Below are 21238 nucleotides of genomic sequence, written 5' to 3'. Positions count from 1 at the left end.
CTTCTTAAAGTAGTAAAAACAGCAAAAGTAAAACTCTATAAATCCCATTTTCATCAACAAAACATTCTATGGATACCAGTAAATTTTATATTTTAGACACATATCTCTAACAAATATGTTAAGTCATATCTCAATTGATTTCCTAGATATGATAGAAAAAAGAAATATGGAAAAGATGCTGCTGAATCTCTCACCCAATACCAGTAGATAGGATAAGAATTCAACAAATTTGCAAAACACACCGTCCAAATTCATTTTTCCCTACGGGAAATGTTGTTCCTATATTCCAAGCAAACCTCTACTTCTCAACTTGTTCCCTAAAGAGTCTGAAACCCGTCAATCTTACAATGTCACGTCACAAATTCAGCACAACTCAAACTCACAGGGTACATGATGTACAAGAAAAAAAATTTCAATTCATTTTCCCAAAAAGAAAAGAGCAGTATACTTAGCATATGAAATAGATTTAGATCTAGAAATTTTGATTCTGCAGTATAATGACAACTTATGAAATGAATGATCATATCTATTAACTTACTCTTGATGTTGGCTGAATCCTGCGATTAGATCTACGAGGTTCAACACCTTCAGAACTTGTTTTTGTTGTATCATCATTGAAAACTTTTCCTCGATTTTGCCAATTTCCCACCAGATGGCGCGAATTTCCCTTTATTAATCCTTTCAGATTAGTATTTGAAGCTGAAGTTTTCTTGAGGGGTACATCTGATGAGACAGCCACAGAAGAAAATAAGACCGGGCCCTCTGCTGCTCCATCAGAAGATGAAAATGATCTGAACTCCATCAAGGTTGGCTTTCCTGATACATTCTCAGCATGGCTTACAGAATCCTCCAATTTTGACACATCTGAGGCCACAACACTCTCAGGTTCAGAAACCATAGTGTTTGATAAGTAGTTCTTCTGAGGAATACTTCTACTAGAAACACTAGGCAATTTTCCGGACTTGAGAATCTTGGGCTTGGATACAGCCATTCGTTTTGGTTCAATTTTATTTTTCGTTCCACGAGGTTCAGATCCTTGAGGCATTAAATATTTTGTAAACTTGGCTGAATCACTAGTTTCATGAGTCTTGCTACTCTGATCTGCAACATAATGTTTACTTACTTCCATAAACTTTTGCTTCTTTCCAGGCTTAGGAACACCAAAAACCACTCCTGATCCTTTCTTCTTTAAACCAGTACGTATCATTTTCAGTGAGTCAGGTTTACTCTCATCTCTGGTACTTTTACCAATATTAAATATTTCTTTGTTTGCAGATAAATCCAGCAATTTCGTGTCATCAGGTTTCCCAGATTCCTTAATGTCAACATTTTTTGAAAACTTATCTTTCCCTTTGGCTTCAACCGCAGGACTGCCTAACCTTTGTCGCTTTTCCTGTGGGGTATCACCCTGAAAATAGATCAATGACTTAGCACCAAGAAGCAATCAAAGTATCATGAGAGAAGCATCAATCACAAGTATAAGCTAGCATATCACACCTCACGGGAAGACTCATTATTATCAACAAAGCTGGACCATTCAACCCAACTACCTTTCTTCCACATCAGAGAAGGACGAAGAAGCGATGCTTTGACACCAGATGTTTCTCCTTGAGCTGCAATAAAAACAATAAAATAAAGTTTTATTATTCTCAGAGCAGAGGCTGTATAGACTTTTCTACTGAGCAGATTACAATCCAGATCGTTAATAACTGTTCTACTTGGTCATGCATACCAGGAAAATGGACAGTAAATGAAGTTTCATCTTTCTTGCTCTTCTCAATGACAACTCCCTCCCACCAGCTGAAAGCCAAATAAATGAACATAATAATTTCAAACATCAGTTCATTCCTTGATAATTAAAATTGAAACAACTTGATAGAATTGAAACTCTCCTTCCTCTAGCACAAGGAAATACATGATGATGGGAAATAAATAGCATTTGATTCACAAAGGTAGTCCAAAGCCATCCAGAAAAACAGGGCATAAAAATGCATTCTAGCATAAATCAGTTTGTTCAAACATCAAAGGTGAATATCTTGTCAGATTACAAAATGACAAATCGTAGGGTTGCACAAAAAGGTATTAATGGATATCCTAAAGGTTGGCTAGAAAATATAGACAAATTATCCAAAATTCTACTTCCTCATATATATTTTATAATGTCCCCATAATCTTCAACAGTACCATTTCTGTCCAATGGACTGCAAGAAATAGGTAAAAGAAGATATAAAAAACATTGCATGCATACCTATTTTGCATCCATGCATCAACCCTATCTCCAACAGACCAATTATAATCCCCCATGGCTGCCCTGCGTCTCTTCCTTGTTCCTTCAAATGACATAGCTGTACTAGGACGAGCACAGCGTATCCTAGGTGCCCTATCACCTTCAACTTCCACCCATTCCTTTAGCCTATCACCATCTGTAAGACAAGCAGTCAAAAAAGGTTTGTTAAGATAACCATTATTGATGTTTGTGCATATTGCAAGACATCTAAACTGTTTTTCCATAAGAAACTTGAAAGTTTCTATGCAGAGAAGTCCATAAGAAATATACCCTCACTCTGGTGCATTTAATTCATACAAGCAAATTTGTGATTCAGCCTAGAGATCCCCAAAGAGAGTAAAATTGCACACACATCAACAAGGAATTACATAAAAATTAAGGACAAGAATTCTAACAGATCTGCTTTCATAGTTAACATAACTCAGTTGATTCAGCTAAAACATAAGTTACAGTTGTTGTGGTAGCTCACCCTCTTGTCGAAGTTCATTGTAACACACATAAGCTTTGCCATCATTCAAGTTCAGTATATCTGCCAGGAACCATGCTACTCTTGACCCACCTCCATCTCTCAATACCTGGGCATGAGATAGTAAAATTGTAAACAAATCAAATATAATATAAGATCAATAATATGTGTATATAAAACTTCAACATTTCCATCTGGTAACTAGGACAAATGAATGCAATTTTTTTCAAACTCAGTACTACATTGTCAAATTTCCATCAAATATAAGTGTATTTCAACTAAAGATCAAAATCTCAAGTAATATTTCAATAAAAGTCACAGACCTCAACATGCGAGCCTTCCCTTATATTATTATCTTTTGAAGTTTCCCCTGCTTTTTCATGGTCAGTCTGAGTGATCATCAAAGGTGATTCAAAACCAATCTCAGATTCAGAAGCAACTCCTTTAGTTTTGGCAAAATCTGAAGCTTTGCGCCTCTTTTGTCCTTTTTTATCTTTTTCACTTGTTGCAACAGGAGCCAAACCGCCATCTGTCAATCTAGAACGATCTTCCATAGACTCTCTGGTCATCTCTCTATGAGTGGGTGACTTTCTGTGGTTATCCTGCTTTTCCCTCTTGTCCCCAGGAACCTCTTTTAGATGCCCAACAGATGAACCAGGAGCTTCCATGCTACCACCTATGTTTATCTGCTCTCTAATAGCACCATCTGGCTCAGGGGATGCTTGGGGTACTTTCCAATATGCTTCTGGACCTGCTTCTACCAATTCAGCCAATGAGAAAGGTTCACTCATAGCAACAATCTTTCCAGCCTGTGACACAGCTTCAGCTGCCAGCTCAGCAGCTTTAACAATGGCATCCATGTTTTCAGCTTGCTTTGCAGCAGCTGAAGCTGCTTCTACCCTCCTTCTAGCAACTTCTTTGGCAACAACAATGACAGAATTTGAACTAGCAGCAGCATCCTCACCCTTTAAGATGGATGCAGGAGTAGCCTCGCTCAACCTCTTCCCACTATCAGATATTGCATTATTGGGAGTGGAATTTCTGTAGCCACTTGAAACCAATGCTTCATCAGCCATCAATTTTGCTTGTAAGGCAGCATTTGAGGCAACATTGGCAGCCGCAGCCGCAGCCTTTGCAACAGCAGCAGCTGCTGCTATTGCAACAGCTGCGGAAGTCAATTTAGTTTCAACATCTGGTGCCAACCCTGAATTTTTGTGCTTGTCCAACTGCCTCCATATTTCTTCACTGCGATTAACAGCAGCAGCAGCAAGAGCAGCAGCATCCTCTGCATGCTTCTGAGCATTTTTGTGTTTACTAAGAGTTTCTTCAGAGAGACTAGCCCTCTGATCTGATTCTTGGTCACCCTTTTTGAGATGATTACCAGAGACAGATGTAATGAATTTATCAGTGGACTTGGATATATTGGTAGCAGGAATGGTAATTGCAGCAGGTGTAGAGGTCTGACTAACCACAACAGTAGCCAATGGGGACTCTGATTGAAAATGAGGTATACTCTGCCCAGACTCCTCAGGAACTGTAGACTTTTTCCGTTTTCTAGGCTTTGGATCAGCAGAATGGTGACCAGGTTTTAATGTTGCCTTTTTTGTGTCAAGCAGTGGAGTCCCTGCAAAAATATTGGCAGGACTTCCACTCTGGACCACAGGAACTGCAGAAACCTGTTTCATGCTAGAAGAATGAGGCACAGATGCTATTCCAGGATTTGAATTAACTGCTTCTGTGATCGGACGCACAGGAAAACCAGCATTGCCATCAAATGCAGAAGTCTGTGGAGTCCAGGGGCCACGAAAAGGGGATTGGGACATCCAAGAAGAATTGTGTCCGATTAAATTCCTTGTAGCTGAAGGATGTAATGGAGAAATTGCTAGCTGATAATCCATAACTGCACCTCTTGGAAAGCCAGTAGGTTGAAGGGCGTCACCAGAAGGTGTACGAATACTCCATAGTGGTGATGAAAGGGGTATAATTGGGTTTACAATTGATGTTGTTGGAGTACCCTTGCTGGTAGAACGACTAGCAGGTGAGGATGTAGCCTTACTCTGAAGTGTATTTTGTTTGATCGATTGATCAGAAGTTTTAGCACCTGAGCATCTCAACCAAGGCACAAAATTAATAGATAACAGAATCAGAAGAAACTATTTCAACAACTTAAGACGAGCAAAGATACCTATATGAGACTGCAACGGAGTTTCAGGGCTAACAAGAAGTGATTTTTTACCATGTACCCTCTCAGTACCTGCTCGCCAAGCATTCTCCCAAATGGTTCTTCCACCATCTGCAGACAGCCCAAAATAGTGAACATATCTGTATAAAAGTCCCAAAGATAACATATTTAGAGATAAGAAACCTAACCAGGTCCTCCAAATGCTGATATCATATATGCCTCATCAGGTACTGTTCCTTGTCTGCGGCAACATTATTCAAAACATTTAGATAGATGTGCTCAGATGATCAAACGTACTAAATGAAAATGCAATACCAGAAACAACTGGAGTTGACAAGAATACCAAAGCACATGCACAAAAATTTTAATACATGCCAAGACAAAATGGAAGTTACAAGTCTTACATCAAAGCTCCATATACAAAAATCTGAGCGCGCAACTGAACTTGCTGCAAATCTGTAAAAGGCTGTTGAAAAACTGCAGATGAAGAAGCTGATGTGTTCAAGTCTGGCAGACTAGATACTGAAGTAGAAAGAACACCAAATGGTTTCATATTACCGCCTTCTATATGTCCATAGTGCTGCATCTCATTGGATTGCACAAGTTGACCAGTTCCAGCAGAACTGAGTGACACATTACTTGTTCTATCACTTCTTTCTGATTCCCTTGCAGGGGTTATCTCTTTTGCAGCATTTCCCTTTTTAGCAGCTTCCTTACTTGCACTCTTACCACCTGTTCGTCTTGTTTTACGCTCAGAAGTCCCTTTGAGGCCACCACGCACATCCTCCCTTTTAGGTGCCTGAAGATTTGCACAACTTGTCTCTCGAGCAGCCTTGGCCCCCGCTTTGCTTAAGCCAGAGGTTGATGGAGTTCCTTCCATGGCCTTCTTGTATGAGACAAAGAGTGAGAGAGCAAGTGCATGAGGGATAGAGCATAACCGGAATGAAAAACAAAAAGTAGAATCATACTTCTTAAAATTCTTCAGCTAGAAGACAAGAAGCAGGACAATAGTAGAGCACAAAATGGAATTTTTAACAAAACCATATGCATCACTTTGGAAAATGAAACTTTACCGGGGATATTTTGTCGTGTTGCATGGTCGAAAAAGGTTGCCAATTCTTTCCAGATTCTTGTTCAGACACACCTAAAAATGGAGGTACCTCAAAGGTGAAACTTTTGTCTCCTGGAGTTGCATCATTTCCTTCTGTATCCTGAGAAATTGACTTCTCTTTGTTCGCTTCCTCATTAGTGACACCAGATGCTACAGCACTCTGATCTTTGGATCTTTTCACACCATTTTCAATTTTACCTTGTGACTGCTCAGAAGTTCTAATGACAATTGGAGAGCCACAGGAAGGATTGTCAAGATCAGCACTGCTACTTCCACTTTCCATCATGTGAAACTTAGTTTGAGATTCAGATGAAGGCACAGAAGCAAAGGAAGTAGCCTTTGCAGGATCAACTGCAAAATCAAAATAACCCATGAGAATGATAACATGAAAATTGTGGGAGGAAAACAGAAAAAACTGATGAAATGGTCTCAAATGAAAACAGTCGCATGAAAGAGGCTAAGCATGCAATTTATTCATGGACTTTTACATCTCTAAAAACAATAAAAATTTGAGTTACCATTCAACATGACAAAATAAAGAAGTTAAAAACAAAGAAAGATCCATCTCGAGAGCCCAAAGGAGAGGTGGGAGGGATAGCAAAGAAAGAAGAAAACAAACTTTTTACCAACACAAAAAATGAACAATCTAAGGGAAAATGACTGGGGACAACAGTAAAGGATGGGTTCCACCATGAAAGGCATAAAATATTAAATTTTAATCACTTCAAGAAAAAACTGATAAAGAAACTCACCATCAACCTGATGCACAGCAACACGACCACTGATCTCTTCAGAAACCAATCTGGAATTATTATCTTTATGGTGATTTTGGTCAGTATTATGGGAGGTTTCCATTGAAGTTGAAGGCACTGAATTCATCAAGGTCTTGTTCAGCTGAGTTGAAGCATCACCTGACAGCGCCATAATAACAAGATAAGGAAAACAGTGAAACAGGCATTTAAATGAATGCACTGGCTATGGAAGACTACCAAATAGAAGTACCAAACGCACCCTAAAGGATTGATGTATAAGAAATAACTAATAAGAATTTTATTATATTCAAATTTAAGTTGAGATAATAACTAGCTAACTGTAAACCAAGATATACTATGAATTATAGGTCACCTGCAGAATCTGTAGAAACCTCAGAGATAACTAGAGCTTTGTCACCATCAGTCTTCCTCACTGTTGAATCAGAGACAATAGATGATGAGTGCATATCCTTTCCAACCTCCAATGTGACTCCACAAAGTGTTTGGTTTCCATTTTCGCCTTCAAGTGTAGTGGTATTCTTCATTAACAATGACTGATCAACTATCTTGCATGAGAACTGTTCACCAGTCTCACAAGAAGCACCTTTTTCGGTTGTCATTTCAGAAGTCTTTACGACTGAGAAACTTGCTTCTGAAGATGGCACCTGAACCTCTTTCTTATCCAAAACAGTATTGGCTGGCATACCCTTATCAGAAGGCAAAAGAACACAATCCACTGTACCAAGGAACACTAAGTTAGCATATGATACAGGATGCGTGAATGAAGGCATAAAGGAGGAAAGCAAAAGCTCAATTATTACACTTAATGCTTCAGTATATACATACCCAACATACTGCTGACAGGAACATCAGGTTTTAGGTTTGAAGCTAACTCATTTACCCTGCCACCTGCACCGAATGATGAGGAATCAACTCCCTTTGTTACAAGTGGGGATCTATCATCAAAGCAATCTGCACTACTACAATCAGAAGGCAAATTGGTGTTCTGCTTTGAAGCAACTGAAACACTTCTATCACATTTATGATCATCAATATGTTCAGTGACGATGTACTTTTCACATACTTTCGTGGGTCCAGCAACCAAAGTATCATGAGAATCTTCACCTTCATCCTTAGAACCTTTACCATCTTCTGCTAACAACAAAGATTTCTCAGACTTGCTGCTCGAGATTTTTTTATCTGGGTGGTAATCAATTTCTAACAAATCCTTCTTCTCAATAGCATCAGATGCTAGCTTCATCGTTGAATTCACCTTTGACTCTAGACTCATACAAATTTTAGTACCACTATCACTAACCTCATTTTCATGCTCCTTGAGGGTAATATCACTACCAATGGGCATTGATGATGTGTCATGTAGCTTTCCTTCTGACAAGACAATGTCTTCAGACTTGCTGGTCTGCAGAAGAATTTCTACACCCGCACGCTTGCTGCATTCTTCCACCATATGGAGGTCAGAATTCCCTTCCAATATTCTACCAGAAGGCTCACTCATGTTAGCAGTGCTGTTTCCAACAGCATGTTCTTCTTCCCTAGATTGCATCTCCGAGGCTGAATGTTTCTGCACATGCGAGGTAACACATGCAACTGTATCATCAACCAAGTTCTTACCACCGATGTGAAGTTCTGGACTTAAACCAACATTTTCCCTCTCTAAATTGTCCACATTTTTATCAATGATATCATTTTTCAAATGTGTGGAATCTTCATCATCTACCAAAACACTAGTCATACATGTGCTTTGCACAGAAGGGATTACGGTATTAACTTCTGACCCAGAAGCAAATTTATCTTCCTGTACACTGTCATCCAAAGACTGATCAGCAGAAGCTTCCACTAGATTTTCATTAACAACAAAATGTTTACCATCTTTAGACTCATCTCTCTCAGTTGCAGGTATGTCAGTATTTTTGCTATTTGGATCTTCTAATGCCCCATGAACAGATGGACCACCCTCATGGGTTTGAGAAGAATCTTCAACCAACTGATTATCTACACATTTCCCTGGAATCTCACCTGTATGCAGGGCAGGTTGTATGTCATCCCCAACTTTAGAAAGGCTACTATCTCTGTGTTTCAAACTAGGGTCCATCGGCTTTATCATGCAACCCAGCTCATCACAGGCATCTGAATCCTTACTAATAGTTTGATCAAGAGTAGTTTCGTCCTGCCCTACAGATTTTAATAGCATTTCAACTGATTCTAAGGATGCCGCCTCAGACCAGACATTGGTGCGCCTAGAAATCAAACAGGGTTCTGCTGCACTAGAACTAAATGCAATCCCTGTACTCCCCCGTGAAAATTCTTCAATCCACTGATTATCTTCACTACTTTCAATGCCGAGAAAAACTTCAGTTTCAACTAAACTATCAAATCTTAGATGCCCACGAAGATTGTCATCAAAATCAAATCTTGGGAGATCATATGACCGTAAAACAGGAGGAAATTTATTGTTTCCTTCACCAGCTAAATGAAGATTCTGGCTTTGGGAATCATTGTCATCATAATCCATGAGTGTATCCCTACAACAGAAAAGGTTTAGAAGAAAACAAACTGATGAATCAGATAAAGAGATCAGATCTCTGAGTTTAAAGAGTATCCTGCCACAGTATGAATTGCATGGAAAGCTTAAACTTTACAGCATTTCTCCAAACAGAACAATCCACATTACCCATCTAAATACCTCCAGCAGAGTTGATTGCTAATTTACAGTACAAATAAGAGTAAAGCAGGGAAAAGAAGTTAAACTGTTCACATTGCATAGGCCAACCTCATCAAAGAAGACAACTAGAGTAAATATGCCACTCGAAATCCAAAATGCATAAATGGTGGTTATGAGTTCTTTTCACCAATTTACACTTCCTGTACATACTTGTCATATATCCAACATAAGGAAATAAACACTACATTATCAGGTTAACAAATTTAGTTAAACTGAAACATAGCAAGTGAAAGCCATCTGTGGAGTTTTCAAACCTACTGCAGTGTACAAGTTAATAATCCTTAATAAGTAAAATAAACATGTATTTTTCATCCTGAACTATCAGTAGGTTGACTTAGATATCAATACAAGTATACCATGAACTAATTTCAAACAAAGTTCTAGTTCAAACCATTAACTAGTCAACTACAATTTGAATTAAACAAAACCTCCAGCGCAATCACATTAACTATTAGCAAATTATTACTAAAAGAATAGAAACTAGCAAAATAATTGACTGAGCTACGGTCAAACTTAAAACTTAATAAAAGAACTCGGCTCCAATATATTTACGCACAAAACCACAAAAAAAAAATAATTATAACCTTTGAATAACACTATACCTCACCACTTCAAGAAGATAGATAACTGTTTCCAAGCTCTTTAATTACACTAGAAAAACGAAAACCCTAAAATAGAATTTGCTTACAAAAAAACCAAGTAGGAATGTGAACAGTTACCAGAGCAAGTAAGTCTAGAGACGCTACCTCCCTCCATTCGGTGGCAAAATCCCTGGCCGCTTGATCTCAACTCCTCCCTAATCGTACGGTCATCTACTGCACCACAAAGCTCCAATTCAAAACAATACCACTTTAACCACACCATATCAGCAAAACAGGGCAGCAAAAAACAAGGAATCAAACTAATACAAACAGAAAACAAAGAATAGAAGATAAAAGAAAATGAACAAGAGAAAATTTTGGTAGAATAAAAACCTAAACTAATGGAGGAGTAAATGAATAGAAGAATTAACTAGTAACCGCGCCTTACCGGTTGAATTCTCCAGCCGGCTGAGTTAGGGTTCCGGTGAATCGAAGCAAAACAAAATAGTCACTGAAAGAGAAAGAGAGGAGAGATTTTTCCGCTATGAGAAAATGATAGAGAAACGATTGAGCGAAACTAGTGATGCTTTTGAAAAATGAAAAAAAAATTGGGTTCAGTGAACTCTAAAAATGGCGAACATCAAATGGCAGTCAATGTTACGAATATGACACATGGTTTATTATCATTCGTCCGATAAAGTTATAATAATAATGTTAATGATACCGTTGTGATTCGTTTCTTTTGCCACAGCTGAGTTCGTTGCCGTTCGATTTACGCGATGAGAATGAAAATAGACGGTGACGATGGAAAGTGTGACGTAAAATATGACTGGATGTTAAACTTTTCCTTCCTTCGTCTGGTTAAAGGTTTGGAAAATCCAAAGTAACCTCTGAATGTGAACACGCCCGGGAACTTGTAATAATTTTGTACATATTCTTTTCCTTAAGATGATTTTGTGTACGTTTAATTTTTTGGGCGGAGGAAAAAAAAATAGAGAAACTGAAAACAAGTTCATGATATTGTTTGGATAAAATAGAGAAATTGTTTAATTGCGGAGTTTAGACGGTTTTTTGAATTCAAGTTATAAATTTGCTATTATTCTAATTGAATTTTGTTTTATACAATTTATAATTAATTTTAATTTTTTTAATGATTTAAGAATAAATATTTATATAAATATTAAATATTAAATATTTATTTTTCAAAAATATCATATAAAACTTTTTTTTAATATCGAGCTTTAATTAATTAAGAAAATAGAACAAAAACAAAAAAAAGAGTAAATTTAATCTGAAGTAAATAGGTTTACTCCATACATTCTTCAGTATTGTTCGATTTTGATATCATTTGATTCACTTAATCAATTCACTAATAAATGTACATAAAAAATCAAACTACAAAATAAATAATCTATACATTATTTAAGTACCTAACTAAATTTGTGTCACCCTCAATCGGGTCACTAACTCGGTTAGAAAAATTATGAAAATGTACTTTTGTAATTAAAAATAAGTTATATTATTTAAGGATATTTAGTATTTTTATTTAATAAAAATATGTATACAGCGATATTTGAACCCAAACCAATTGCATTAATAAAATATTTAATTTACTACTCAACTAAAGTTTTATTTTAATATGTGTATACATTTTAATTCTATTATGCACATTTTATTATCTAATTTTTTTAAAATTTAATATGTATATATTTCATGTGTTATTATTAATTAATTTCAAACCATACGTTTTATTATTTATTGTATATTACTTTTAAACACACTTTTGTGATATATACTTTTAAACACATTTATGGTTTTTTTTTAAATTACTCTCATTTTTAGATTTCCACCTTTGTCTCTCTCTTTTTATTAGTTTTACTTTTTTTTTCCTATTATAAATTTTTTATTTTTTTATTATTTTTATGATAAATAAAGCACATTTAATATTATTAATCTAATGTTTTTACCTATTAAAATTTTTTATTCAATATCTAAATTATTTTTATTTTAATTTCGTACATATTGCTTATAGGTTATTATTAGTTTTAAATCTTATAGTTCATCAATGGTTATATTTATTTATAAACGCACTCATATGTTCTAATGCGTAATTTCCACACCTATACGGGTGTAATAAAATTTATAGTAATAATTATTTTTCACTCACAAGACTAGTATAAATAGTAGTATTAAGTGCTCATTTATTTAAAGGAAGCATAAATTCTTAATTTTAATATGTTTTTATAAATCAATTATAATTATTCATTAAAATGAAATATTTGAAAACTTTTTTTTTGGGTTAAATTGTCTTGAAATCCTCTGGAATGTAGTTGAGTGTAAAATTTGATTAAAAAATCAAAGTTGAATGATAAAATATAATTAAAATCAAATTTTAGTTGTAAATTTTAATTACATATAATGATAAAAATCAACCATAATAAAATATAATAACGAATTTTAATATTTACACGTAATAAAGTGGCAAATTTATTTATTAACCCCATTTTTTTATAAGTGAAAAAAGAACAGGGATATTAAATTTGTTACCAGATTTAAAAATGGTTGGGCTTAATTAGGCTTAATCAACAAAAATAGTGGGCTAATTAAGCCTAACTTTAGTTATGTAATGATATAATAACAAATTAAGCCCATTAATATTTATCTTGTTAATCATTTTGGTACTTGTTTATTACTTTGGCGTTTAAACTTTAATGACTATCACATAATTCATGAAAAAAATTTAAAATTTAAAAAAATATATAAAATATTAAAATATTATCCACATCAATAGTGGAATATGTGAGGGATGTTGCGGTGCCATTAAATTTTAACAGAACAATTAATTTTTTGTCTAAAAATTAATTTAACTAAAAATTTAACCAAAATAATCCAAAAAATAGACTGAAATTGACAAATTAAATATTATGAATTAAATTTATTATTATACCTAATAAATTTTTTTAATCCAATAGCATTAAATGGTAATTACTTTTACCAATAAACCCAAACTAAAACAAAGATTATCAATAAATGTATTGCGTTAGTAATTTCTAGCTAAAAAATTTTATAAAGGAGTAACTAGCTTGGCCAAAATTGATATATTGTATGTTGGTATATACAAAAGTTGTAATTTTTTTATAAGTTAAAATTAATATAATGGTAAAGTTTTATTTTGATTTTAAAAATATAATTTAATTTTAACTTATAATATAAAAAGAGCTGATATTAGAACTTAAAAGATTACCGGTACATATATTATGGAGACTTCTGTATTACTGTTTATTTCTGTTAAAATTTTCATGCATTTATATTGTTAAAATTGATATGCCTGACGGAATAACAAGACAATTACATGTGGCGTACCACATACAACTCATGTTGCCGTATTGGAGTCAGTTTTTATCAGTAGAAATGGATAAAACTTTTAATAGTAAGACCGATTTACTTTTTGATTTAACGTACATGGACTAATTTGCTTATTTTTTTAATAGAGAGAATAAAATATAATCTAATTCACGTTACAAAGACTGCCATGATACTTTTACCAAAAGTTATTACACTGTGTTACATGCAACATTTGCATTCGTCAACTGAAGCATAGGTGAAGTGGCAAACAACTAATGTCTAAATTTTCCACAGTCATGGTCCCAGATTCAAAATCTCTACAACCCCTACTGTTTAAAAAAAAAACACAAAGTAGATTACATTCAAAGTAATAACACCAATCACAGCGAATTTCAAGGCTTATTACAGCCTCAAAACAATTAGGAATTGTAATGTACTCATTAAGTTAAATGCACTACTTTTGCAAAGATATTAATCTCACAAGAATATATGGTAAGTGATATAAGATTAGGATGTACAATGAATTTGACATTGAATTACACGTATAGATGAGCGATACCTCTTACGTTTCATCGTCAACAAAATATGTCGAGAACCATCGTAGTTAAATTCGTGTAGAGTCGAACTCAGTCACACCCACCATGGCTTCTCCGTTAGATCCTTTGAGAAAATATACCTGAATCTTGAACTGTAAGGCAACCAGTCAATGCAATGTGATGGTTTCTTCTTGGATTTGCCGTCCATACATTTCTGTATTGAATTGTGGAGCTTTTTGTCGACATTTTCAAGAACCCAGTTCAAGAGATCGTCTGAGTTGATGGAGGCTTCTTTAGCAAATCTTTCAAGAACTCTGGGTAGGAATACTTTCTTTGACTTCTTAACAACTACATTTGCTTGAAGGAAGTCTCTTTTTGCAGCTTCTAACTCTTCTTTAACATTTGATGCTGTGTAAACTTTTAGCTACAAAGGTGTAAGATGAGCCAAAAACAGGTTAAATTGAAAAAAAAAAAAAGGCTTTCAAAATCAATAATAGGACTTCAAAATATGCTATTTATGTGATTAAGTATCAAGATTGTATCTTTTCAATCAATACAAGCACTAAACTGGATAACTAACTTTTATTGAGATGAAAATAACTGGATAAGTTTTGAATTTTGACATTTTAACTGAAACGGATCAATTATATGTAAACCCTACTAAATTATATTGTATGACAATTATACTGCAAAACACTGTAAAAGGCAAGTAGAAATTACCACAGGATCAGAAAAAGCTCCAGTACAGAGAGCAAAGCAAGCAAGTGGTTGGGAATATGGAAGACCAAAATTTGAACTGATAATTTGCCTTTCTTCACCAGATTTTTTCCTTAATGCTGTGGAGAGGATTGTCTCTAGCCACTGATATTTAAACAATATCAGATAAAATATATGAATATCAGGAAATTGGCTAGTTATTGTAGCTGATTTCCACCGTAAGACAAGTTTCTAGTCTTCAAAGGTTGAAAAGGTTACACTGATAAGTGATAAACACCTTAAACCTATTGCATTATATTATAGCCAACAATGAGATGCTAAAAGATTATTGAAATATCCATTACATACTGGAGGGAAAAGATGTGAAACATATTGAATTAATCAGTAATCAGATAACATTATGTACTGGATATTGCAAGATTATGAATTATCAACCTATTTCTATATATGTACTTGATGTCAAAAGTTATACCCGCCCGATTCGAGGTGTACGGAAGCAAAATATTGACTGCTCTATGGTATTTGCAGTTATGATATGGCCACCAATGTTGTATGAAGCCTGCACTATGCAGAAAAACGAATTTTATCATCTAATAACTGACTAAATCATAACAAAGATGCAACCACTCTTAGAGGTTCCCACACTTTCTTAAGATGTCATTAAATGCTTAAATTTGTTTTCGGCTTGGATTTAAGTATAGGACTACCTTGTGAAACAAGGCTAACCGTCTTAAAGAACCATGGGGAATTCCATATGCTAAATATGCCTGCACAAGGAAAATTTGAGAGTTAAAGATGGTAAAAAAAAAACAAGAAGAAGGAAGCAACGAACGAGCTGGTAAATGAATTTGCGCTTACATGCATAACAAGGGCATTGTACACATTGATCCAAAATGCAATTTGGGCATTAAATTCCATCTGATTCACCGTCACTTTTTCTAGTTGTTCTACTAGAGCTCTGAAGTTGACAAATTAATGCACAAATTGTGTCAGTTTCAAAGGATGTGATGAAATATAAGAGGAAACATGCTGTTGGTTTAAATAAAAAAGAAAAACAAACATTAAACTTGAATTTGACTTGTATCACAAGAAAAGAGAAAAAAAAAAGAAGTTGCTCTCAAATTGCTTGTGCAATGTGTACCTTAATTTCCTCAAAACACAGTATTTCCATGTCTATGTTTATTTCTCTATTTTCTTTTTGCATATTTATATATATATGTATCTATAATAAACCAACCTGTAGTTACTGATGGCATAAGATGCTCTAGAAAATTGGTTCGTATCAGTTGATATCCAAGATATTTCAATATCAGACGTGCAAGAGAAATCCTGGTCGTCTCCGGCGCCACGTCTAGGAAGTACAACATTAGTTGATGACCTTGACAATAAAGGCGACTGGTTTTTGTTGGAACTTGGAGACGTTGCAGGACGAAGCCCGCAATATACAGCTGCCATACATCTGACCATCTCCTCCGACAACTTGCTTGGACACTGGTATAGATGATCTTTCAGGGTTCGCAGCACTGAGGATTTTTCCATACCTTGAACTTTTTCATGAGCCTGAAAAATGCGAGGGTAAGAAAGTCTGGACATCAAACATGCATGGCCATGGCATTATAAAACAGATTAGGCATATGGTTCACACGGTAAAATACAAAATGCATGATCGATTTCAATATAACACAATCTTTGAATTTAATATTTTCACCGGAACAATATATATAAAAAACAGATTAAGGAATCCAACTTGTTATTGTTGCAGAATAGTATGAGATAGCCCTTGCTCAAGATGCCCATCCATCTATGACGTCAAGGCTCTTGATATATCAGAAACATGCAACTCTTAATTTTCACAACAAAACAAGAATGAGCTTTTAAATGAACAAAACAAGAATTAACAACACAGTTGTAAAAAAGAAAATTAGAGTACGCATGTTTCTTGCCCTAACAGAGTGTGAAGATGTCTTGTCAAATAGAATGTCGTTTTTTCCACAGAACTGTGACGCATCAATACTTCTAGAGATTCTTTTCCCAGAATCATTTGTGGAAACTAGAGCTTGCCAAGGTTTCAGAGGGAACTTTTTTGAAGAACAAAATGCACTTGAAATAACACTTGGGTGTTTCCTTGATGCATGCTTCATATGGGCAGGAGATGCCTTGCCTGAACTCTGCTCAGAAGGTTGCCGACTAACGCACTGGTCAAAAACACTCCTATAGAGAGAAAGTACATGTTGCTCACGGTTTGCAACCTCTTCTTCAAGTAACTCGATCTCCGTAATCAATTCCTTTGTCTGAAATTAGCCAATATTCGCTGAGGATTGGTTTTCATAAACAGCTAGAAAGTCACATTCCCAGAAATCATATTACCTGTGTAGCAAAATGCCTATGCCCCGGTGATAGAGTGCTTGAAGCCCGCCCCATTGCTCTTTCAAGCATAAGTCGCATAGATTTTTCTTGTTGCAAACGTAATTGCAGTAGTTCTATCTGAAAAGGGGGAAAACCATGGTTATGCTAATGTCGAAACTTATGCAGCAAAGAGATAAATTATACAGCTATTCAGCATAAAAGACCATTGATCCATTGTTTAGGTGCACATGTCAAGTCTCTCATGGAATGCATATGGGTTCATTACCCATTTATGGCCCAACTGAAATAGAACTATAAGGGTTCACCTTCATCACACATGAAGTATCTATATGCCTTTCAGACATTCAGTCAAACATTTATAATCAAAGAAAACCATCTAAGTTGAAGGCTTACATCTTTCTCCAAAGAGGCTCGTTGGTTCACTGAAATATTCTTGTTGCCATAAGCAGAGCAATCATGAAGAGGACTTCGAGTCCTACAAGCCCTTGTTGATAATGGAGATGCCTGAAACTTTTTCACATTTGAAAAACAGTAAAAGGGTAAATAAATAGAAAAAGAAGTATGCATAATTCTCATACTCGTTCAACACTGCAAAACAAGGCTATATATATAACTTCAGTCCTCTAATATAGCATGAGATGGCCATAGTTTGGAATTGTTCAGAAAATGTATCCTCACATGTACTTCATTTTGCTCTTTCTTCACCGGACGCGAAACTTTGCCTCTTAAAACATCGAGATTTCTGTCCGACGCACTGAAACAAAAGCAAGGAATAGTAATTGGAACTGTCAGAATGAGATTTAACTGATTCTGAGAATTACAATAATTTTATGGAAAGATTATATGCTCAAATTGCACTTGTAAAGTTAATCAAACCAACTCTATAACTTATGGCTACTTACAAGAATTACAAACTTGTGAAAGCACTCATTAAGGGCTTCATTATTCATCACTTCATAATCAGAATGAAGCTCGCAGCTAAAACAAAAGCCTAGAAGCAGAATGGTGAAAAGCTAAAAACATGATGTGTACTTCCTCATTTGGTAGTTTATAATAGAACATTCCACTGAAAATTTACTAAGATGATTAGATCAAAATTCGAGGTTCATTTGTTCCCTAGTGAGTCTTAGCAATCAAGTATTCATACCATATCCAGGTAAAACAACAACAGCAAATCATTCTCCTGAATCCTGCTTCACTAATATTGCTGCCAATTGAACCAAGAGAGATTATTTATCCATAGACCTATTGCACCATATTCAAACTTACAAGATCCAAAATTTTTCACTTGCTTATCAAGTAAAGGCAATACAAGATAAGGGGGGATGAAAAAGAAGCAAACACCAGTTAAGTACAAAGAAAAATAAACCCTTAGAACTACAGAAAAATTGACATGGTTAGTAACATTCCCAACAGTGTCCAACTAACTTTATGATTAATTATTGCACAACAAGTTGAAAAAAACAACATAAGAAACTTGGAAGATGTGAAGGTCACCTCTTAGAACGTCTATGTTGAGCCTGAACTTGTGGATTTGATGACCAAGAAGATTCTTCAGTCTCCTTTCCTCCCCCTGCTGTTGTTGCTCCTTCTTCCTGATCTAATCGAAAACCATCCATTTCTTGTACGTCAGCAACTCTACACACTATTCCAAACATTCACATTCTTTCACTCTATACCATAAAATAATGATTTGCTATTTTATATATATTTTTTGTTGAGAAACAATCGAAGTTAGAACTTGACAAGGAAAAAAACCACCCGACAAAGATTATATGATGAATGTTGTAATAGAAGTGGCAAAACTCGAGAGATATAGTTCATCAAAATGGGGTTATGTAAATGGTAGTAAATGAAATTTAAAAAAAAAAAAGCTTGAATGTTCACATAAGAATGTGAAAGTAAACAAGGCAAAAGTTTCCCTCCCCCGATGGGACCTGGTAGTTGCCTGCTTTAGATGATAAACTTCAGAGTTGTTGAGTGCATTCAATGTGAGGAGTTATTTCACCTGGTCTCCTCTGTCTAATATTTACCTCGATAAAAAGTGAATATTAAGAAAATACATAATACATATATATATAAACAGGAAAGTAAGGTTAAAAACAACAAAACCAGTCAATGGAAATTAATGTGATTCTGACAAATTCTACAATTTGGTCAGTTCATGTTCATTGCATCTAAATAATCTTGACGCAGGTTTATGTTGAGAGTAGACATGAAATTGAAACAAATGTTATAGAAGTATCGAATTTGTGCTCGAAACACGTTATGATGTTTAAGTTAACAAATGGATTAGATTGAGAATATGAGTTAACTAAAGAAGAATAACAGAAGATGATAAAATTTTATCACAGCTTCGTAAAAAAAGCATACGAATTAAAAGAGAAAAAAATGGTATTGCTATTATTGGAGGGATATAAGCACTTAAGCCAAGTGCATGCTAAAATGACAATAAATTTTAGTTTCTTACATGTTCCTGCCGTCTATGACGATAAATTTTGAAGTATAATTGATTTGTTATATTTTGAATAAGCTACTTGTTTTTAGTTTTCTTTTGGTATTTTACAAATCAAGGGAGAAAAGGAAGTCAATAATTTTGTTCTGGGCAAGATGAAATTAAAAGTTTTGGAGGCAACCATTAAAAATGGTGTCTTAGAGTGGTTTAAATTGAATTATTAATTATTAAGAGAGGTAAAAATAAAATATTTTTATTTAATTAAAATTAAAAAGATTAAATTGAATTATTAATTTTTGAAGTGTTAAAAAATATATATTACTATTTATTCAAGGGGTCAAGCTTTTCCCTCTTAATTACATCACTTTTAACCTTAAATTAAAATTGAAATATATCATAATCAATTATTATACTTGTTATACCCTTGTCGTATCATATTTTGCCAAACCATCAATCTTATAATTGAATGAAGAAAGTTCAACCTCGTAGCTTTCCCAACCTCGTAAAAAGGCTTGCCTCACTAGAACACCGCATCATACAAAATGGGCCCACTTGATCTCTCGGAGATATATGGAAAAGAGTTCCTATTAGTACTTGTCAATCATTTACCTCATTAACTTGACAAGCACTCAATTCAATCTCCTCAAGTCAACTCCAATGATGTTTTTAAGCTGATACCTATCGTTACTCCGCCCTTAGCACTTATGAGATAAAGTGTTTGATAGTTGAAATACACGCCAAACCAAACTCCCACCATAAAATTACTCCCTTTCAGCACTAAACAAAGAGTAATCCATCAAATAGGAGACACAAGACAAGATATATAGCCTACACTATGCTAAAGTATCATCTCAATTTAGAGAAGTCACCACATTGATCGTCTCTCCACATCACTCATGATGTGAACGACCACTACAATCGCCATCAATACATTTATAACTTAAACGTTATAACAATACTCATGAAGTGTTGAATAATTAGTTAAATTGAAATGGATAAATCATCATATATACTTGAACAACATACTAACATAAATCTATTGATACAAGGAGTTCACCCAATAAAGGTGAAGAACCCTAAGGTGGGGATGATAGAATTGGGCAAAGAAGAAGGAGGAGCTAGGATGAAGGAAAAATAAGAGTGGTCACCATAAAGATGGTTCGAATGAGAGAATCAAAGAAAAGATGTATATAAATGTATTGATCTCATACCACGTGGCATGTCCTAATAAAGTTTAATTGTCATTTGTTAGTCTCTAGATAAATCGACAAAGTAATATAATATTACTAAATTAGAGGATGTGTAAATGACAAGTGTAAGTGTATTATTGGAATGATTAGATTGTCAAAGATAATTAACTTGTATACTCCTAACAAGGAGGTGGAATAATTCTCCTAATGGAAAATGTTAGTATCTTTGATGCGGATAACAAAATTAAATATTATAAGTATCTCTGATATGGATATATTTAATAAGATATATGTAACAACATTTAAATGAAAAAAAAAGTAAAAATGAAAATTTAAAATTTATATAAAAAATAAATTAAATTGTCATCGGATCGAATGTGATATTTTAGAAATCGAAGAAAATGCCTTAGTTAAAAATTGAATATGCAGTGGATATATGGAAATATGCAAATCTTATTTCTGATATACATCATTTGAAGTCAATTCATTGTGCAAATTGCCTATTC

The 21238-nt window shown here is 34.6% G+C and overlaps 2 protein-coding genes across 16 annotated transcripts; both read right to left on the bottom strand.

Annotated features, from left to right (window-relative positions):
• Positions 1-721: 721 nt before the first annotated feature.
• On the bottom strand, positions 722-10792 carry LOC107887568 (uncharacterized; the record flags this gene model as incomplete). 13 transcript variants are annotated; one of them, XM_041083464.1, is given in 16 exon segments in its annotated part: positions 722-1408; positions 1498-1613; positions 1733-1800; positions 2249-2423; positions 2757-2862; positions 3077-4854; positions 4939-5046; positions 5124-5176; positions 5340-5412; positions 5494-5821; positions 6009-6397; positions 6799-6957; positions 7172-7534; positions 7645-9341; positions 10261-10353; positions 10571-10792. In XM_041083464.1, coding segments are annotated over 14 exon segments (6090 nt in total), but the record flags the coding sequence as incomplete, so codon positions are not given.
• Positions 10793-13907: 3115 nt separating this feature from the next.
• Positions 13908-19410, bottom strand: LOC107886069 (uncharacterized). Of its 3 annotated transcripts, none has more exons than XM_016809880.2 (11): positions 18585-19410; positions 17766-17841; positions 17481-17597; positions 17088-17204; positions 16664-17011; positions 15958-16280; positions 15579-15678; positions 15428-15487; positions 15193-15279; positions 14724-14864; positions 13908-14427 (listed from the first exon to the last, which is right to left on the bottom strand). In XM_016809880.2, the coding sequence occupies exons 1-11, from the start codon at positions 18743-18745 to the stop codon at positions 14098-14100; spliced, it is 1860 nt and encodes a 619-aa protein (XP_016665369.2). In that variant the 5' UTR covers positions 18746-19410; the 3' UTR covers positions 13908-14097. The 3 variants fall into 3 exon arrangements, with proteins under 3 accessions (XP_016665369.2, XP_016665370.2, XP_016665371.2); XM_016809881.2 differs by having other exon boundaries at positions 16670-17011; XM_016809882.2 differs by having other exon boundaries at positions 17481-17591.
• Positions 19411-21238: the final 1828 nt, after the last annotated feature.

The sequence above is a fragment of the Gossypium hirsutum genome, chromosome A12 (assembly GCF_007990345.1).
Source record: "Gossypium hirsutum isolate 1008001.06 chromosome A12, Gossypium_hirsutum_v2.1, whole genome shotgun sequence".
In the NCBI taxonomy this organism is placed as follows: Eukaryota; Viridiplantae; Streptophyta; class Magnoliopsida; order Malvales; family Malvaceae; genus Gossypium; species Gossypium hirsutum.
The sequence above is the reverse complement of the archived record's forward strand: the minus strand, read 5'-3'. Positions and strand labels throughout refer to the sequence as shown.